At 42.9% G+C, this 20,589-nt stretch overlaps 1 protein-coding gene across 1 annotated transcript in view; it reads left to right on the forward strand.

The window, feature by feature from the left end:
• LOC108884986 (sodium channel protein type 5 subunit alpha-like) overlaps positions 1–20,589 on the forward strand; it is an 88,790-nt gene that overhangs the window by 14,199 nt on the left and 54,002 nt on the right. The window contains 1 exon segment of the mRNA XM_051067003.1: positions 2,489–2,552. Within this exon segment, the coding sequence (XP_050922960.1) occupies positions 2,489–2,552 (64 nt within the window).

Genomic DNA, 20,589 nt, shown 5'->3' on the forward strand with positions numbered 1-20,589 from the left:
TGCTGCGTAAAGGCTCCATGGTTACTTTGAGCTCGTGAACAAAAGCACTCCAGACTTCAGAAGTTTTTTTGTCTGTCTCCCAGATGCACTCGATAACAAATGAATGGCTGCGCTCCCTAAAAAGCTTAAGTGCCTTTGGTGCAGCGGCGGTCGGACGCGGTCAGAGCCGAACAGACGCTCCACAGAACCAGTTTTTGTTGTCAAAAGGGGAAAACTCTGTTTGTGTACAGCCACAATAAAGGGAAGAAGAAGAAGAAGGCTTTTGTTTTCTTTGTAGACTTTGAAATGTTGAAATGCTTTGTGTCTGTGACAAGCTGAGGTTTTACTGAAAATTGTTTAAACTTTGCTTCGCTCGGTGCAGCAGCTCCTTTTGTTTCCTCCTCCCGGTACATTTAGTGAAGCGCGATAAGAACATGACTCCCACGTTATAATATTTTCTATTGGAATGCTATGTAATCGGTCATAATGGCTGGAGTTAAATGCGTGTGGTCTGAATTTTGTGTTGAATAAAAGATGAGTATCCTGAATAGTTGTTCCCGTAAGGCAAATGGATGAAAATGTCAAGCCAGCATTTAAGGTCACCGTTTCTCTGAAAAGTAGCTTGTGCCACAGCGACTGATACAGAGGACCCCCGTCTGTCAGGTTCCCCGACTCCATTATGTAAGCTGGCTCACAGAGGAGCAGCTTTTCACAATAAAACACACACTGTCACATGTCACAAACAGGAAGTGATGCTTTTCAGTTTCAGTAAGATCTGAGCCGACAGTTGGTGTAGCAGCGTCAAAATCGTGTTGTATTTCCACCGTCACATATACACCCAGTAAAGCCTGGACTTCATTGTTGGTTACAAGCTTCTACACTGGTTTTTAAAAAGGGCGGTTGCTGCTGCTGCATTGGCTCGTGTTCAACCAATCAGCATCAGTTCCTCTTGTACCTGTTCTTGTGTTGAAACCACAGACCTTATTTCAGACGTTAACCAAAAACCCATCGACTGTGGGACGAGGGAACAGGAAGTGCTAACATGCTAACTTACTTCCTGGTCTTAGGGCTCACAGGTGGTGGTTTTGTGGTGTTTTCTGTGTTTGCGGTGCGTGTGACAGGTTGGGTGTGTGGAGCAGTAGTGGAGGATTTGTTGAACAATACTTTGGTACAACAGGAGGATGAGGTGGATGAGTTTACGGATTACTGATCGTCTTTGCTGTGTTTTTGAATGTCGTCTGTGCGCAGGCCGAGGCTGAGTTTATTGTCCAAGATGTTTGAACTGCATAGACAATGAAATCATGTTTAATACAAAGAGAGAAGATTGATTCACATCTGTTGGGGAAACACTGAGTGTGGCTGAATTCAGAGGAAACAAAATCCACCTACTGGCACCTTTAAAGGTCAATAATTAACATGTCATGTCCTGTTTTTGGATTTGTACAATACTGTCTCCTCAAACCACAACAAAAGTTAAGGAGCACTTGTTTCCTTCCTGCATTTGTGCATTAAAAGCTTTCGAGCTTGTTGTGTCTGATACTTTAGTTCCTGAGTATGTTTGGGGTGGAGGAGCACCTGAAGTACCTCGTGTGATGATGTTAAAGTGGATTAATGTACTTGGAAATGGCTTGTGGTCAGACTTCAGTGTGAATAAATGCTCAGCAAACCGTGGCTACTGTAATGGTTTTGGTTTTAAGGCCTCTTGCTCAGACGGTCTGAGTCTGGGAGGAGAGCACAAACTCAGCACACGAACACCTGAACTTACCTGAGACACAGACCTGACATGGACTTTTATTATTATTATTATTACTTTACTATAATTGACAGTAGTAGTGAGGACAGAGATGGCGGACAGGTGATGCTTTGATTGACTATGATGTGTTCACACACACTGACTCATGTTACCTTACAAAAACAGAGAGGTGTATAGTAGACAGACTCTCCAGAAAAGTGTTGAAATAATGAAATGAGAAAACAAACAATCATTAGGGCTGAACAACTAAATCTAAATGTTAAACATGGCCAAGAGCAGTCTCCAAATCGCAGGAGCTGCAGTTTTTTGTTAAAGGTAAAATGTGTGACAACATACCATTATAAATGAAGCACTGTGGTGTTACAGAGACGCCTCAGTCAACAAATCATATCATCCAGATGTCAGGGAACATGCTCGTTTGGTACAGACTGCAGAAAAAATCGCATCATCATCATTTTTCAGTGAAAATATCTGTCAAAATAATTGCAATATTATTAATTTTTTGCTTATCATTCAGCCCAAATAAACATCATCTTTATTTAGATGCAATGTCTGGTTGTCACTTTTTGAAGGGTGATTTAATAACTGCTCCTGTGGGAACACATGACAGACACCTGCTCACAATGAGTATTTAATTGTGATTTGTCACAGAAATGTCTTGAACACCTTCACAGGTATTTTCACCTGATCAGAGGAATCAGATCAGAATCAGATCAATAGATATGTTTAACGAGGGAATTCATCTTTTCTTTCCAGATAACTTCTACAAGGTGGAGGGAGCCAAGGATGCCTTAATCTGTGGGAACAGCAGCGACGCAGGGTGAGTCCACAGCTTCTGTTTCTTAACGTTTGAGAGGTGGATGTGGATGTGTGAGCTGGAGCCACTTCCTGGTTGAAGGTGGAGGTTGGTGAAGGTTTGGAGAAATTTGAGCTGTTCTTCTCTGAGTCCAGAGCTTCCACTGAGATGATCTCCCCTGTGAGTTTAATGACCAGAGGCAAAAGGCTGAACTGTTGGCAGGCAAGTTGTATTGTGGGTAATGTAGGCAGCAGGTTTAAACAAGGAAGAAGAATGTGTGTAAAGTACGAAATACAGGAGATTTCTGGTTCTGCTGCATCGATTTTCTGTTTTAATCTGCCCATCGTGAGTCTGACAGTGTTACAGGAGTGCAGTGATAAATCTTTTAATAATATAATACAGATTTATGTCTGGATCAGGAGTATAAATCTGTGTGTGTGACGAAAGATTTCAAACAGACATTAAAGGATAAATGATATTTTTCAACCTTATTTAAGTTGCATCGTAATCCATCAGCAGTTGTTGATTAAAATCATTGTATTTGTAAACAAAAAGTTTAAAGTTGTGATCTTATAACTTCCAGTATTTTTCATCCTGTGTGTCAACAACTGTGTGTCCTGAAATGTTGTCCTGACCCTAAATCAGGGTCAGTTTTCACACGACCATCCTCAGGTGATAATAAACCTAAACTGGCTCTGAGCCGACTATGAGCCCTCGTTTAATGTCTACAAGTGTGAACAGTGAAACAGTTTCCAGATAAATATCCCTGAGCTTCGTGTATCCAGAGGTTTGGATCAGCTCAGGGCGAAGAGGCAAAAGTGTGAAAAGCTTTTGTTCAGTCAGAAAGAGGACGAGGCGAAAACATCACTGTCTCTTTGTTTTTCTGTCACTCATCCAGCATGGCGGCTTGTCACTTATAACCTTTAGTACCCACTGCAGCGTTCAGGCTTCTCTTCATCTGTCTGATAACAGCTGAGGGAAGTTTGGTGTTTTTCACAGAGCTGGAACAGAGTGAAGGTGGAGACGGACCTGGTTTCGTTTAGCTCCCGTCTCCTCTGTGAGACAGGAGGCAAATAAAGAGCAGGTTGAGTCTTGAGTTCAGCAAATATTTTTCTCCGAGGGAGAGCTGCTTGTTTAGAGGAGCTGGAGAAAAAGTTTTTCTGGGTGAGTGAGACCGAGGTGACAACGTGGGCAAAGAGCAGGAAGCTAATATGAAGTCTGTCTGTTAAATTAGCCATTAGCTGGTTTGTTAAAGGCGTTATCACAGGACTCTGCTCATCTGATGCTAACCTGTGGAGGTATCAAGAACAACAGTGATACACAGCAACCCACACACAATCAATAGACTGTCTCTGGTTAATAAGAAGTTTCCATCACTGTAGGAATCCTCTGCATGATCTGAAACCACCTGTTCATCTCTTGTTTGTCATTAATCTGTGGAGTTAAAAGATCTGAGCGAATGAAGCTGTATGTGTCTCGTCATCGGTTTGAATCTTGCTGCTGGTACCGTGAGCTGCAGTGTTGTGTGGCATGTCAGAAAAGACTAGTATCTGTGCTGACTGTCCACGCTGAGAGCAGGACGCTGACAGACACTGAATGACACAGCTATGACAATATCCTGTGAGTGTGTGTGTGAAAAAGAGCCTGTCATCCAACTCAAAGTAGAGGTGCCTTTGGGAAAACAAGTTAGCCTGAAGCTAGCTGACCACGCCATGTGAAACCTATCTAAAGATTCTAACATGTAGCTAGCAGGCTAATAGGAAGCTAACTGACATGTAGGAGGAAGGAGAGGAGGTTCAGGAGAGGTGAAGCAGAAAGAAGATGGAGAAAAAGGAGGAGAAGATACAGACAGAGGGAAAAGTTAACCAAGAAAGTAGATGGATGGAGGGGTATTAGAGGAGACAGGAGGAAGAGAGGGAAAAAGGAGGGATAGGAAGATGGAGCGAGGGCATAGGAGAGTGGAGCAGATAGATAAAGGGATAGGAGTAGAGAGGGAGGAGGGGGAGAAAAGAGATAAGGCAGGAGAATAGGAAAGAGACAGATGAGGTAACCAAAAACAGGAAAGCAGAGGTCTCTATGGAGAGAGAGGGCAATGATTAGATAGAGAGAGAGAGAGAGAAGGACACAAAATAAAGAAGAAGTTAGAGAAGAGACAAAAAAGACCAAAAAAGGTCAAAGTAAATAAAAAGGACAGGAAAATATCAAAAGAAATGAAGGAAGGGGAAAAAGGGAAAGAAAAGACAGCTACAAAAAAGACAGGATGAAAGAGTGAAGAGAGAGGAGGCAAGGAAAGAGAGAAAACCAAGAGAGAGAAAATGAAGCATAAAGCAACAGAAGAACTTGAGGAAAAATGGAGGTGCAGAAAGAAAAGAGTAAGAAGGCCCTGCAGAAAAGAATGACTGACACAGAGAGAGACAAAAGAGTGAGGGTTAGATAAGAGACTGACTCTGGTGCAGAAGAAGAAGAAGGAGGAAGAGGAGCTGTGGAGTCGCAGGCTCGGAGGCGACGGAGGCAGCAGAGCAGAAGAGGTCAATTAAAACTCAGAGCTCTGCTCTGTCTGCAGGGTGGAGACTAACTCCTTCAATCACTCTAACATCACTCACATCTCTTCAAAACACAGAATATCATGTGAAAATCCTCACATTCATCCATAGATTTGGATGATTTCTCTGGTTTTAGCTGTAGTGAGGCTGTTTATTCTAATGTGGTTTGTTGTGTTGTCTTAAAACCAGAGGCTGCAGTTTCCTAACAACTGTTTCTTTGAACCATGACCACTTGTCGTTCTGTCACCTTAACTACGTAATTACTGTTGTAGCCAGTGTTTGCTATCGTTAGCTAACACAGCTAACATTAGCAGCTGTTTGTTTACAAGAGTTTCATCCCTTCTTTTCCTCTGTTGAAGTAAGCATGCTAACCAGCTAGTGCTAACTTGAGAGTTTCTACTTGTATTGCGTCGCAGGATGTTTGAGATGGATTTCCATATGTGTCAGAATCCACAGTGTGGATCATCTGTCAGTGACGTGGACGTTCATCATGTTGGTTTTGAGACTAAGATTGTGGAAGATTTCCTCTCATTCTGCAGAGAGACAGAGTGAGTCAACAGAGTTGGCCGAGTCTGAGTTATTAGCCGAGAGAGAGAGAGAGAGAGAGAGAGAGGCTGCTGGAGGATGAAAGAGAGAGAGAGGAAGACGAGAGAGCGAGCACTGATGACAGTGATGTTGATCACAGTGTTGTTTGCTTCCTGTGCTGAAGCTGCTCTGCTCACGCATGATGCTGATTCGCCCGGCCTGAGGGCAAAGGTCACTGAGCTAACCCACTCTGACATACACACTGACACACTGCGACTCATACAACCAGCTGCAACGCACAGAATCACAGGCACTTTATTAGCCAAGTGTAGTGCAGTGTGTGGAGAACATTTGGTCCAGGGTTGGCCTCACCTCTCCTCTGAACGTCGCAGAAACAAGCTACAAAAGTCACTGAGAGCTGCTAATAATCATATTAATTAAATCTTATTTTAGTTGTCTGACCACAACACAGTCTAACCTCTGTACAGCACCATACTGTGCAGAAATAACTGGCCTCGACCAGGCCACTGCTAATGAAAATGATCTCTGTCGCTGCTAAACACTAAGGAGATAGATATTTAATTCACTATCATAGAGGACTAAAAGAAACCTAGAGAAATATTCACATTTCTGAAGCTGAAACCAGTGAATTATTGGTGTGTTTTTGCTGAGAAAAGGACTTAAACAATTGTTTTTTGTTTTTGTTTTTTCAGAGAAATTGAGGCAAAGTTGTTTTATGTGAAAGAGACAAGTGGCTGCCTGCGTCCTGAAATCAGCAGGAAGTTAGTTGCTGCTGTCTGACCCACCAGTTTGGCCTCCTCACCAGCACAGTCAGCAGTTGGAGCTGCAGCAGTGGCTGTGACACACTGCTCGTACAGCCAATTAAGATTTGCTGCAATTGCTGCAATTTGCGTCAAAATTGTAGCTCATAAAAATTAAACTCATATTTTTAGCTTCTATGTGACGTTCACTTCCAGAGGTGATGTTATCTCTGATGTCAGCGGCACATAAACGTCCATAAATCTGCTTAGGAATCACAGAGTAATGATGGCTCTTACAGCTGCAGAAGTTGCCTGAGAATCATGATGTTTTTAGGTTCTCTTCAGTATCACAGTGATGCAGTGATAGTTGTCTGTACAGCCATGGGTGCACTGCAAACAGGAGCTGCTAATAGCTAGTCCGGCTAACTTTTAATAAAAAAACCAGCCCACAGTGAGACACTACTACAGAGCAAAGTCCTTTTCCTGCTTTAGTTCAGACTCCTAGTTTCTGTTGGAAGTCGATTACTGAGTCAAAGCCTGAGGACCCTGAGAATGAAAGGGCTGAAAGCAACACAATGGTGAACCTTTATGTTGTCAGAATGAACTGGAGGCTCTTTAAACACTGAGATTATCTCAGCAGAGCTCTAACTCCAGGTATTTTTGCTGCATCATGGCCTCGGCCCGCCTCGGGAGACGGAGCGTTGGCCCGGCTAAGCAGTCTGGCAGCATCTGCTCGGCCACACTGAGCGCTTTATCTGTCTGCATCTGCCCGTGTGAGGCCTGGGAACGCCGTTAGCCTCGGGGGCGGGGTTACAGAGAGAACAAACGTCTGAGATTTTAAGATAAATAAATATAAAAACGATGCAGAGGATGATGAGTGCTGGTTCATTTGATTTATCAGCTGACATTAAGTGCTCAGACCCACAGAGGATTGTTGCACTCTTCCCCATTAGGATGTTCCAGATGTCGAGGGCACGTTCAGAGAAGTTTCTGCAAACTGAAACTGTCTTGATGTGGTCTAAGATATCACATATGGGGATGTAATAATGCGATATCACAGTACATGATATACATTAGATGTAAACATGAGAAGTGTCTCAGTCTGTGCTCGTTGTCTGTAACTGAGCTCTGAGTTTGTCCCAGTTTAATCTCTGCATTTAGCTAAATGTGCTCTAAATGCTCCTGTTCTGCCCATTGAGGTTGCTTTGGGAGTATCCCAGCATGCATTTCATGCCTCAGCTCACAGTGATGGAGGACATGAGCAAGTCTCATAACTGTTGTTGTGCATTGCAAAAACTCAGTTAAAAACAGCAATAAAATGGGAGACTTAAAATGAGTAAAATAATCTGCCAACAGAACAGGGAAATTTCACCTACCAAGATTTTTAAAACAGAACAGATTATTTTACTTATTTGAAGTATTCTTCCCTATTTTATTTCTTCTTTTCTTGTTTTTTAGAGCTAATTAAGATTAAGGATCTTGTCAGAGAGAAAACAAACGTACACTCCCTGATTTAAGGTAATTCCTCTTAGGTAGATTTGTTTTTTTGCAGCGTGTTACTGTCTGAGTCTGTCTGAGTTGGCTGTCGTCCTCAGTGTAAGTTTGGACTCCTGAGTGTTGAGTTAGATTCTGTCATGTTGATGCTGCGTCACCTCTAAACTAAAGTCACTGCCTCTATAGAATAATGATGGTGATTTGTTAAGAGAAGATTCATAACTCATGTAGTTTTCCATAGTTTTTAAATGATTCTAAATTATTTCCTCTGGCTCCCAGTCAGAGTGACGTTCTGCAGATAAATCTATTTCAGTTCAAACCTGAAGAGAAGCAGATAAACTGAGCGTCTCTAAAACGAGGCAGACCTGCTGAGCAGAACCTCACTGATTGGCTGGATTTCAGTCGTTCTTTAGTGAGCGGAGCCAATCACCACCAGGTCCAGCTGTAATGACTTTAATTAGTCTGCCTGGACAAAAAGGAAAATCTAAATCTAAATCATTCCTAACAATGTCAGTAAATATTCTGTGTTAATGTGAATAGAGGAGATGTGACCTATAAAATATCGCGTGCCGTCGACCATGTGATCCGTCATCGTTACGGGAGCTCGTCAGTAATCTGCTGACATGCCTGCAACATGCCAACCACACGCCCAGCACGCAGCAACGATACGGAATGACAGCCGGCCCGACGGGCTGCCTCGTTAGGGATGCTAATCAGCGGCCGTCGTTAATTAGGGGCTCTCGTTACAGGGGCTCGTTGGCATGCGGCATGTGACCCGCAAGGTCACGGGGGAGGAAGTGGTTGCGCGCTGAAAGGAAGTGATACAAGGCGGTTAGGAGCCAGAGGGCAGGAGCCTGGGTGTCCTGTTTCTGCTGCTGATTTACCAGGACCACATCCAACCAGTCCCACTTCATCCTCAATCTGCTTTTGAGATTTTAAAGTCTCAGTCCCAGTCTGCACCTGTCATTAAATCATCATTTTTACTTTTGAGACTTTGGCATTAATGAGTGTGCTCCACTCACAGAATTATTTACGCCAATATTTTCCTGACAAATGTTTTTGAAGACAAGTCCAAAAATCCTCAAAGACTTTTCTGAGCTTTAAAAATATTCCCTCCTGTAAACAGTCAAGTAGGATTTTATCTCGTTTCACAAGCTGCATCTGTCTTTGCTGAGCCAAAAAGAAAAGGAGAAGCACCTTATTAAACAGGTTATAAATCTATTTCACTGTACGCTGAGTGGAATCTATTCAGTGTGAGCAAGGAGAGAGGAGTCTGTCGGGATGTGGGAAATACGTTCAAACACCTGGCGAGGTTTTTAAAAAAGTTTAATACCTATGTCTTATATCTGTGTTAGAGATTCTTCTGCATCTATTTTATTTTCAACCTGTGTTCTTTTGGTCTGGATTTTGGTAGCAGCAGGCAAAGCAGAGACGCCCTTCTCCTCATTAATGTCCTTCAGCTCCTCCTGGGGGTCCTGAGTCGTTCCCAGTCCAGATGGGATTTATAATACCTGTAGTGTGCTCCTCTGTGGGGAGGAGCCAGGAGTCCACTGGGCATCCTGAGCAGTTCAGGTGAAACTGGCTCCTTTTTCAACACGATTAGGAACAATCTGAGCTCCTCGCCTTGTTTCTGAGCCTGAACCTCGCCACCCTGGAAAGGAAACATGTCTTGGTGGCTAAGCTCATTGTTTTGGTCACAGACCAGCGCTCAGGAGAGGGTTGGAACACAGACCGGTAAACTGAGCGCTTTGTCTTCAGGTTTACTGCACAGAAAAACAAGTTTCAACCCTCAGATACACTGATTTATTTTTGAGGCAGCATGGGTGATCGTGGGTAGTTTGTTTTTGTTGAGAGTTTTCAGATGACGACGCTGATCAGAGCTGAGCTTATTGTTCAGAGTGAGTCTGAGATGTTTGTAATCAGTCACCAGGTCAAAGCTCAGACTAGACTCTGAGGTGAGTTTAAACACTTCTAACACAGTAACGCTGAATCTCTTTATAAACTCACGTTCCTGTGAGAAACCAACCGTGGCGAGAAGCTGTTTTTTTATATCAGGGAAAACAACTCGAACCTTTATTTGCCCCCGTAATGTGACAAGAAAATACGAGACTGAATTGAGAAGGTGGAGGTGGGGCTTTAATCATCATTGACCCAGCTTCCTCTCAGAAAGACTCTGCTGTCATCGGAGCAGTTAGTGAGAAATATGGCTCGACCCGAGTCTGAGGAAATAGCTGCCGAGGGGGTTGATTTTCCTGGAATACACTGCGTCATATGGCTGATATTCATCATGCCATTAGCCTAGCATTCCCTGCTGGTGGTAGCCATGTCAATGCACCAACTGTGTGTGTGTGTGTGTGTGTGTACATGTGTGTGTTAAATTCAGTTAGTTTAGCTTTCATTTCTGCTGGTACCAGTGCATTTCTAAGCTTAGTTTCTGTTGCTGCTGTTGATGTTGATGCATCACTAACTGTGTGTGTGTGTGTGTGTGTGTGTGTGTGTGTGTGTGTGTGTGTGTGTGTGTGCCATAAAGCTCTCAGCACCCCCTCCTCTATTATAAATGGTTAAAACATTATGTTAAAAGCTGCGCTGATCAATAACTCAACTGCAGTATTGAAAACATTTTTCAAAATGGGGGTTGATTTTGTCTGAGTGCACGTGTGTGTGAGTGTGTTTGTGCATCTGCGTGTGTGTGTGTGTGTGTGTGTGTGTGTGTGTGTTTGGTTTGAGTTACGAGCTCTCTGGGAGGCTGTGAATGTGACATCTGTCCAATGTTCAGCCAAAGACACAAAAGAGGCTTCCACCTACCTAAACGCTGGCCCACAGGGAGATAACTGTGTGAAGTCTGTGTGTGTGTGTGTGTGTGTGTGTGTGGTGTGTGTGTGTGTGTGTGTGTGTGTGTGTGTGGTGTGTTGATAACGGGCAGGTCTAAAGCATCTGAGGTCCTTTTGTTTTCCCTCTGTACTGAAGCACTGAAAGGAAAATGAACTTTAGAGATATCCCACTTTATTTCTGCACAGTGGAACAGTTTGATCAGTGTTGAATAGAAAGCAGATAAACTACACGTACTACTTCTTCTACCACAAGTACTACTTTTACCACTATAACCAGGTGTGTGTACTCCAGTCACAAATGTGGTAACTTTAGGTTAAAATACTTGCAGCTTGAGCTGTTTTTTTTCTACGCAGCTGCATCAGTCTGACAGATTCTTTCTGGCTCAGGCTTTGGAAGATGAGATCAACATTTTAAATCCAGCCTACAAAACTAAACTCTGATTGGCTCAGTTTATTAGGCACTTGGCAGGTAGGTTGTTCCAGCATCTTGGAGAACCTGCCACAGTTTCTCTGAGGATTTAGTCTCTGTCTCCTCATGTAAAGTGGACAGTACTGCTTTTAGAAATGAGACCAGTGATTTGGAATTTACCTGGAAAAGCGGTAACACAGAGCACAAGCTCTGTTGTGTTGAAATATATTGTGAGAAGAAGTAACACAAGCTTCCCCAGGCCAGTGACAGTAATTCTGTAAAACTTTAAAATCCTGTGCTTCTCGGGGGACACATGAAGAGTTCTCATAATTGTTTGGTGACAGAAAGGCAGAGGAGGATGAATAAGCTGGATCAAATTAAAAGTCAGCCACTCACAGACGGCACTCCGTTATAAGAACAACCCACACTGGAGGGATAAAATGAACTTTATTGATCCCTGAGGGTAGAATTAGGTCACGGCTCCGGTGGAAGTACAGAGGTGTAGGCTGGGAAAAACAAGGAGAGACGGTGTCAAAGAAACATCAATTAAAACACAATACCAAGAGAAGAATGGTCTGCTGGGACTGAAGCTGACAGACAGTGTGTGTGTCTTCCTGTGAGAAATGACCAACAACACAAAGTCTTAACACAAAATGACGAGCGACACCTGAACTGTTCACAAACAAACTCTCAGCAAACGTCTGAACAAAGCGACCGCAAGAAAAAACAACATCAGAGTCGACACTCTGACCTTCTCTTCCTGCCTACGTCCAACTCCTGCAGACAGGATGATGTCCACCATCTTGATCATGACCCCCCCTCCGTATGTCATCTGTGCTGATGGACCAAAACCTCCCACCACAAACACACACTGAATCATGGGTAACCAGAGGACAGAGGAAAAGAGAGAAAGAGAGCATCTGTTTACTCAGGAAGAGGAAATCTGGTTTTACTGTCTGATTTTGAAACATAAGATGACTTAATTCAGACAAAGACATCTTCAGTGTTCAAATCTGCACTTCAGCTGTGATTGAAAGGCTCGGTTATACATTGTCTTACTCATCTACAGAGCTGTCTGGCCATGCAGACAGCTCAGGGTGCCAGAAGAGAAGAGGAAATCCGATCAGATAAGAGAACAGATGGAGACACGTCGACAGCGAGGACCGTCAACTCTTCACAGGTCCAAAAAGGCCCACAAATGTACAATGTGGAACCAAACCGGACCAGTCTATCACCTGAAAGCTGGGACTCAGAGTTATGCCAAACTGGGAAATGTCGGACCTGAACCCGAGTTATGTTGCATCAGAATAATAAAGATAACTTCAACTGTTGAACACCAATGACTGCTGCTCGTTAGTTACCACGGCTGCTAACATTAGCATTGCTAATTAGCTGTCATCCTGCGCTCTGACCGTTCATTTCCTGATCATGATCGTCGTCTGATCACGGCCAGGTCTTATTGGATCCACTCGGGTATTACACATTTTAAACAGACTGGGGTGCCACGGTAGAACGGGACCTGACCCCTGGAAACGTGGATCCAAACCTGTACGGGGGCCTGGTCGGCTCCCGGGTCCTGGGGTTCAGGTGCAGACCTCAAACATGATTACAAAACAGTTCTTACTCTTTCAGGCAAATGTAATTTATGTGACCCAAATGTAAAAATTGGCAAAATAAATATTGCTTTACAAGGTCAATTTAATGGGAAAAAATGAGGAGAATTTTATCTTTTATACTGAGACAGAAATATAACAGTTACAATATGGAGGAAACAGAAGGACATTGATGGGTAAATACGTTTCCTGTGTTTGTTCTGCCTCTGCAACAGAAAGAGATCTGAGTGGACTTTCTTTGGAACCAGCAAAAACATCTGAGTCAGACCTGATGAGATATATAAAACACAGCAATTAGACCTGGTCTGTGTCTCAGAGGGTTTTCACTGTTGGTGCAGAAGATGATGATCGAGTTTCTGGATGAACATGACCTGGAGCAAGAATCCTGAGAGGCTCACAGGACCTGACCTGGAACTGGATTACACTCTGGATCTGGACTGCACTAAAAAGGAAGATTTCTACATCCTGTCAGCGACGAGAGAACGGAACAGAAACAAGTGGATACAGGATAGAAGAGTTTTCATTGGAATTAATTACAAACTAAAAAACGACATTCAAATAATAACGTGTGTGTGTGTGTGTGTGTCAGTAAACAGTCTGAGAGGTGAATTATGGAGTCAGCATGAAAGATTAAACATGACGGGTCCACCCTGGAGACGAAGGAGGAAGAACTCTCCGAGAAATGAATATTTATCGACGAGGCTTTATTGACACAGAGCGAGTTGACACTGTTGACACACAGGAGCAGATGGTCAGTGCTGTGTGTGTGTGGTGTGGTGTGTGTGTGTGTGTGAGATGTGATCGATATCGTCTCATGCCTCACCGAGCGATGCAACTCCGCCGGATGGAAAGTAAGAAACACAGGAAAATCGAAGCAGACAGTAGTGACGTGTCGCTCCGTCACTCGATGGTCAGGACAGATTCCACCTGACAGCGCGTTTATACGTTAGTGACAGGAAGTAGAAAGACAGGATTAGTACAGCTGAACGATCTCATCCACCATGTTGCCTCTGCTGTCGTTTAACTTATGCATGAGAACAGAAATTCATATAAATTATATCTGTGAGGACCTGGCCTGAGTCTACAATGTGCAGGGAAACTCTGACGGCTTGAAATCAGCGCTGCCGCCTTTCACTTCTGCTCAGGTTTTTCCTGCCAACATGGCGGTGTAAACAAACCGAGTCACATGACAACCAGAGCTCTATAGTGTGCAGGTGAGGCATTAAGGGGACATCAGTAAATTGTAGCTACAGCACATAATCTGGGTTACAGTCTGTGCACTGTGTTTTATTTAGTTTCTCTGAGACTCACCAAACAAATTAATCAGGAAACGCTTTCCACCAAACAAAAGTGTTGTCAGTTTGTGACAGTCGCTTGTATGACAGGAATGACTCTGACAGATAATAAAACATGATTTATTTCCAACTGTCATCATCACTGAAACCAACAGTAACTCAGAGCCCAATCCAGTGCTGAGTAAAACTGAGCCGTTGGTATGTTTAATTATGCCATTTACATCATATTATGTTTGACAAATGCACTTCCATTACATCATTTTATAGTTTATTACAGAATGTCTTCAGGGCCAAAATAATTGCTTTTACAAGTGTAAACACTGGTGTGGAGCGAGTGCCATTCCCATTCAGCTTTTTGTATCTGATAATGTAAATACATGGAAGTAAAGAGGAGTCGCAGCTTTTAAAGGAGACGAAAGAGAAGGAAGAAATGAGGAGAATAAGAGAAAGCAGGTCAGAGACACAGAGAAGAAGAAGTTCAACAAACAACCTGAGATTTCTACATGGGAAGACAAAGAGAAGAGGAGCAGAGATAAGGAGAGAGCGAAGCGAGTTCACTGTCGTCTCTTAAGTTCCTCTGGAGTGAGAGTTATCGATCGACAGCAGGACTGACGGACAGATCCAGAGCTGATCTCAAACCCACGTCTTCAGTCTGCGGTGGGCTCCTCGTCCCGCTGAGACGCCGTCCCCGGCGCCCCCTCAGGCTCTATTTCTGTAGCGTCACATTATCCTCCCGCTATAAATCATTTGGACACAGCTGGTGAAATGAACATGACTTAGCACTCTGCACTATTCTCGAGGAACGCCAACAAGTGTCTGAATCAAAGCCAACACGACTTCTTCCCATACCAACACACATAGCTAAGTAATGAGCCACTCAAGAACTCGTTTCTCAGGGATTTTACTGCAGCAGTTGTCAGGCTGCTCTTCTCTTAAACTGCATGTAGAGCAGCGAGGCTCTAAACCAAAATTCAAACCACAGGATGTTTAGATTACATTAAAACCTTTAAGGAGGTTAGCATGTCTGCAACCAGCTGTTCTCACCTGAGCTACCTGTAGCCTCTGAGCTCTGTGAGGTCAGAGCTTATATACCACACATTAACACTGTACATGTTCTACATTCACATAACTGTCCATCCATGTGAGCTGCCTGACAGAACTAATAATAGAAAACAGCAGAGATCACATGACGTTATAAACAGGCAGGAGCACCAGTGCCGACACCTACAGGTGATCATCGCCCTCCAAAAACTGATCTTCACCCAGTCTGTGTACGTCTACAGCTGCGTTTATCTGGTTCAGATCCTCACAATGTGCAAGTACACACAACTTACAGTCTGTGGTGACAGCAGAAGAGTCTTTGTGAAATTTTAATGTTTCTTGTAAAAGAATAATCAAAGCCAAAGAAGCGTTTGCAGTTTGAATATTCTCTATTTTTAAATCACGAGTTAAATCATGATTATGATGAGCTTTTCCCCCAAAGAACTGAGTCTGGTAATAAAACTCTTTTAACAAGCGTCAGTGAAATGTCCTTTAGACAAAGAGGTGCAGAAACTCCACCACTTAATCTGGCAGAAAACTCAGTAGCTCCAGTAGTTTTTTATTTTTTATGGCAGGAACTGGAATACGCTTGTCTGATTTCCCAGTGTGGACTCTAGAAACACAGCAGTTTAAATGTATGTTTGGTTTGTAGTGTGTGTGTCCACTGACGCAACATTCTGCGATATACGAATATATTTCAAATCCAGTCAAACTCTCTGAATAAAATGTGCTGTTTAGACCAAACCACACTGAAGACACCTCTCCTCTGATATCAGTTATGAGATTCTCAAACCAACAACAAATTAAAAACATGTAAAATATCAATAATATCAGTTTTGCAAATCTCTTAGAACCGAACCCTCAAAGCCTCATAGTTAAGAAACTTTGGTGTAAAACATTCAGACAATAGGATATTAAAATCCTGAAACCCATGACATATAAACTTCAGAGACGTCACACTTGACAAACATTCAGCTGAAACCAGTAGTTAGAGCACAGGATATTAAAACTGCATGCAACACTAAAGCTACATATGAAATTCTTTGAGGGAGCATTTAGACTGTGAGACAGCAAAACTCTCGACTGGAAACGACACAAATAAAAGTCTCAGCAACAGATTGGAGCCTGGGAAGCTTCTCAGCGCCTGATGTATGAGTTAGAAAAGGCTTCGCTGAAGATAAAGAGATCCAGAAAAGGTTAAGTAGCTTTTATTCCCTTTCGGCTTTTCATTATGAAAAGTTAAACCATGCTTGACACATTTTTCCTCCAGACTAAAGAAACTCACCTCAGCAACATTTAGACTCTGTGGCATGAAAAGCTCGCCGCTGAAATAAATAGAAGGATGGCATTTTCCATAATGATGCGTAGACCATGAGCCTGCTGAGCACTGAAAGAAGCTTCTCTGCTACAACATGGGAACCATCAGACACTAAACTGAAACAAAGAACTGCTAAATTTGAACAAATGCTCCTGTAGTTCATGTAGCATCAGAACTTGGATGTGACAAAACAGTTTTATCACGATGATAGTGTTTCATCTGTAATATTCATTACGCCCCTTTTGACCTTATTAAAGTACTTTTATTTAACTTTTTGTCAATGGAGTCTGGTAGTGATATATAGAGATGTTTCTGGATCTTCCTCTTTAATAAAAAGCTCTGTCTCTGGAGGAATCCTCTCATAATGTTGTCAGACACTTAGAATAATAATCTGAGTTTACTTTGACGTGACTGCCCACTGGATTACATTCTTGTTCAATACTGCACCGACTTCAGAGCTTTAAATATCGACCAGGTTCAAAAATAATAGAGTTATCCTTTAACTGTCAGCTTATTCTGAAAAGAATTTCTGGCTTGAAGTGACTATTTCATAAACCTTTAACTCAAGGGGGTGAAAACTGAGCTCAAACAACCTGGAGTTCAAAGGGTTAAGAATCAGTGGACGTCTCTTAAAACCAGTAAACCTTTGCACTGGATCCAGGACCGGCGGAGATCAGGTTTCTCCTCGGTGGTTCAGTTTTGAACACGCCGGCTCTGAACAGGAATGTTGATGAATATTTTTCTTAGTTACTGTGAACAAGTCTATCAGGATCCGGCTGGTCTGAGCCTGCATCAGAAGACCAGCACTGTGTGTGTGTGTGTGTGTGTGTCCTTATAAGTGCTTGGTAATCAGGATGGTTTAGATGTTCTAATGATAACACGTTGGAGACGACTCTGTTATTAATGTGACCAAATGTGGTGATCAAAGTGCCATGCACACACAGACAGAGACAGTTACCGCTCGGCTGTGATCAAAGCGTTGGTTCGCAGCCAGCCCGGTCTGTGCTGTGATGCTAACAGCTAGGCGACCCGCCTCGATAGTTTAGCTTCTATTTCAGGAGCTGCTGTGTCACTGATGAGACATTAAAACAGAATCAAAGCCGGGGGGGATTTTCTCCGCCCGTCTCATGGAAACACTGAGAGCGCCACACTGACCTTAAGTTAATGCAGACGACTTCAAAACCTTCACCCGAAAATTCCTTAACTCCCCGTCCTGAGCTGTGATTCCTCTGGTGCAGCGTGGATCGTGACCTCCGACCTCTGACATCCTCTCTCTCTAACTCTCTGAGTTAAATGATGTTCTCCTGTCGTGAACGCAGTGTGTCCTTTCATTTAACATGTTGGTGAGATCCATCATGTACCCGACCTAAAGTTAGACTCACATGATGTGACTGTTCAGACTCTGAGTCTTACAAACAGGTTCACATCAGAGTCTGACATTATGAGAGGATTCCTACAGAGACAGAGCTTTATATTAAAGAGTAAAATCTTTTTGTCTGTGTTTGTGTTAGTACAGTAACACTAACACACTAACAGATTGAAGCAGTGGTATTCCAGCAGCTCCTGTGTTCTGTCCTGTAAAATTCACATTTTTGTCAATGGAGTCTGGTACTGATGTTTAGATTAGATTAGTAAAACAATATTAGACTAGGATAGATTAAATTAGATAAAGTAACTAATTGATTAGTTTGGGCTAGATGAGGATATACCAGATTATATTATCTGAGATTAGATTAGACGTGTTTAACGAGAGAGATAAGATTAGGTTCTGTTAGATCAGATTAACACTAGATTGCATAGATTGGACGTGACAAGATTAGATTAGACTGGACCAGTGTAAATAAGAGTTGTTATTTTACACATTATATTTTTACGTTAGTTTAGGACAGATTCAGATAAATTGGATTAGACGAGAGACTGGATTAGATTAGATGTTTTTCATCTGTTCAAGTGTATCAATAGACTGAAGCTGAACTGAACTGTGCTGATGAGGCTACACTCATAATCTCACAGATAACAATCAAATAGAATAACAATAGAATAGAATAGAAATTACCACTCAGACTGAGGTGAGCCCACAGTCTGTTTGTGTCTTGATGAGGTGCGGTGAAGTATGGAAAGTTCACACACACACACACACACACACACAAACACACACAAAACACGGTCCCTCCGTCTCCCAGCAGAGGTGGCACAAAACAGTCTCCCTCGGCAACCAGCACTGGGATACGGTTGCTATAGCGATGCTAAGTACTCTCTTCCTCCCAGACTCGAGTTTACCTGAGTGTTATAATTAGAGGTTGTGTGTGTGTTTGTGCATGTGTGTGTGTTTGTGTGTGTGCAGGAGGTCATGGGGAACAGAGTGGAATGGCAGAGGGAACATGAAGTGAATATGCACACACACACACACACACACAGAAATCCCCAGGATATCTCCCAGAATAGCCCCTGCATGTTTGTTTGTCTTTGAATGAGTCCGTCTGTCCGTCTCTCTCTCCATTTCTGTTTCTGTCTCTCTCTTCCCTCTAACTCCTGCTCTCTGTATGACTGAACTTTAAACCTGTTCAGCCTCTCACTGTGAGCGACTGGACTCTATGTCGTCAAAGTGGGAATCGATTTGTTTATTTCGTGACAGAGCTCTGAAGCTGTGTCTTCCCAGGGTTTGACTGAAAGCTAATTTATACCTGAAGCAGTACCTCCAGGAGTCATGGAGGCAGTGTAGCTACAAGTTGAGGCGAGGACACGAAGACGAAATGTTAAAAATGGCTGAACTTTTTCTTTCACCTCTCTCCTAAAAGTTACCACCATTACGACCTCCTCCACTGTCGCCATGTTTGTTGTTGTCAGACACGTTTGACTCTGAGCTGCCCTCTAGTGGATGGTACCTTTGTTTCTTACAGTGGACAGTAGCCAGGCTGATAGCAGGCGGCCATGTTGCTAATGCTAACGCTAACAGCCAGAAACAAACAACATGGTGATGAACTTTCTGTGTTTGTCTTTGATCACTGAAGCCTCTGTGTTGGTCAGTGTTTTACACACACACGTGTGTGGAGTTATACCGTGTGTGTCCACAGCAGCAGACAGTCAGATGTTGTCCAGGGTGGACACGTGTGTGTGTGTGTGTGTGTGTGTGTGTGTGTGTGATGCAGGTGTATAAGTGGCGAGCTGAGGGGCCCCCTTCAGTGAGAGTGTGTGTGTGGGGGGTCTGAAGTGGTGTCCCTCCATTAACACACAGAGAGAGGTGTGTGTGAGAGATAACTGCTGGCTCTCACACTCTGACACTTCACACACACACACACACATGGTCTATACGCTACACCCGACGTCCTGTCTGCATTTTCCAAACACACACACACTCCTTATTGTCCTCCAGCCCCTTAAACACACACACACACACTCAGTCAACCCATCATACACACTTCACATCTACTCTCCCCACTCACATGCCACCATGTTGACTCACTTGCCATGAGATGGATGGATGGAAGAGGGGGAATGACACACACACACACACACACACAGTGTGTGTGTGTGTGTGTGTGTCAGTGTGTGTTATCAGTGTTGTGTTCCTTTTCCTTATCACTCAATTTAAACCGTAATGTATGTAATATCAGCTGCTCAGATCCCTCTCATCAGCTGTTACCGTATATACCAGTTACATGCACCTCTTCATTGAGTTAACATTGATTCTTGTTACTGTAATGCTTGTATCAGCAGCTCCATATGATTTTGTCATCTGATCTCTGTTACATAACTGTACCGTAAAGCTTAAATCAGCTGCCAGTTAGAATATTTAACTTTATTAACGCTGCAGCTGCTCATCTTTTCATTATCACATTACACATGTGAAGTACACAGACTTGCTTTTACCTTAATGGCTGGATAAGAAGCTCCTTGACATGTAGATCCTGATACCGTAATGTCTGGATAAGCAGTTTATAATAATAATAATAATAATAATAATAATTGTTGACACACAGACACAGCACAGTTACTGTAAACTGACCACACTGAAATCAATTGCTCTTAGTGTACTGCAGGTATTATTGGCGACAGTGGCTGATGGTTCTCTAATACTTAATTTGCTATTTGAAATATTTATGTAATTAAAATTGATTGTTGTTGTTACTGTAATGCTCGGATCAGCAGTTTGTACTCAAGTTGTTTTTACTCTGTCTGGTTTCTTACCGTAATGTTTGGAGCTGGAATGTTTGATTGCATTAAAATTGAT

Source organism: Lates calcarifer, linkage group LG24, assembly GCF_001640805.2.
Source record: "Lates calcarifer isolate ASB-BC8 linkage group LG24, TLL_Latcal_v3, whole genome shotgun sequence".
In the NCBI taxonomy this organism is placed as follows: Eukaryota; Metazoa; Chordata; class Actinopteri; family Centropomidae; genus Lates; species Lates calcarifer.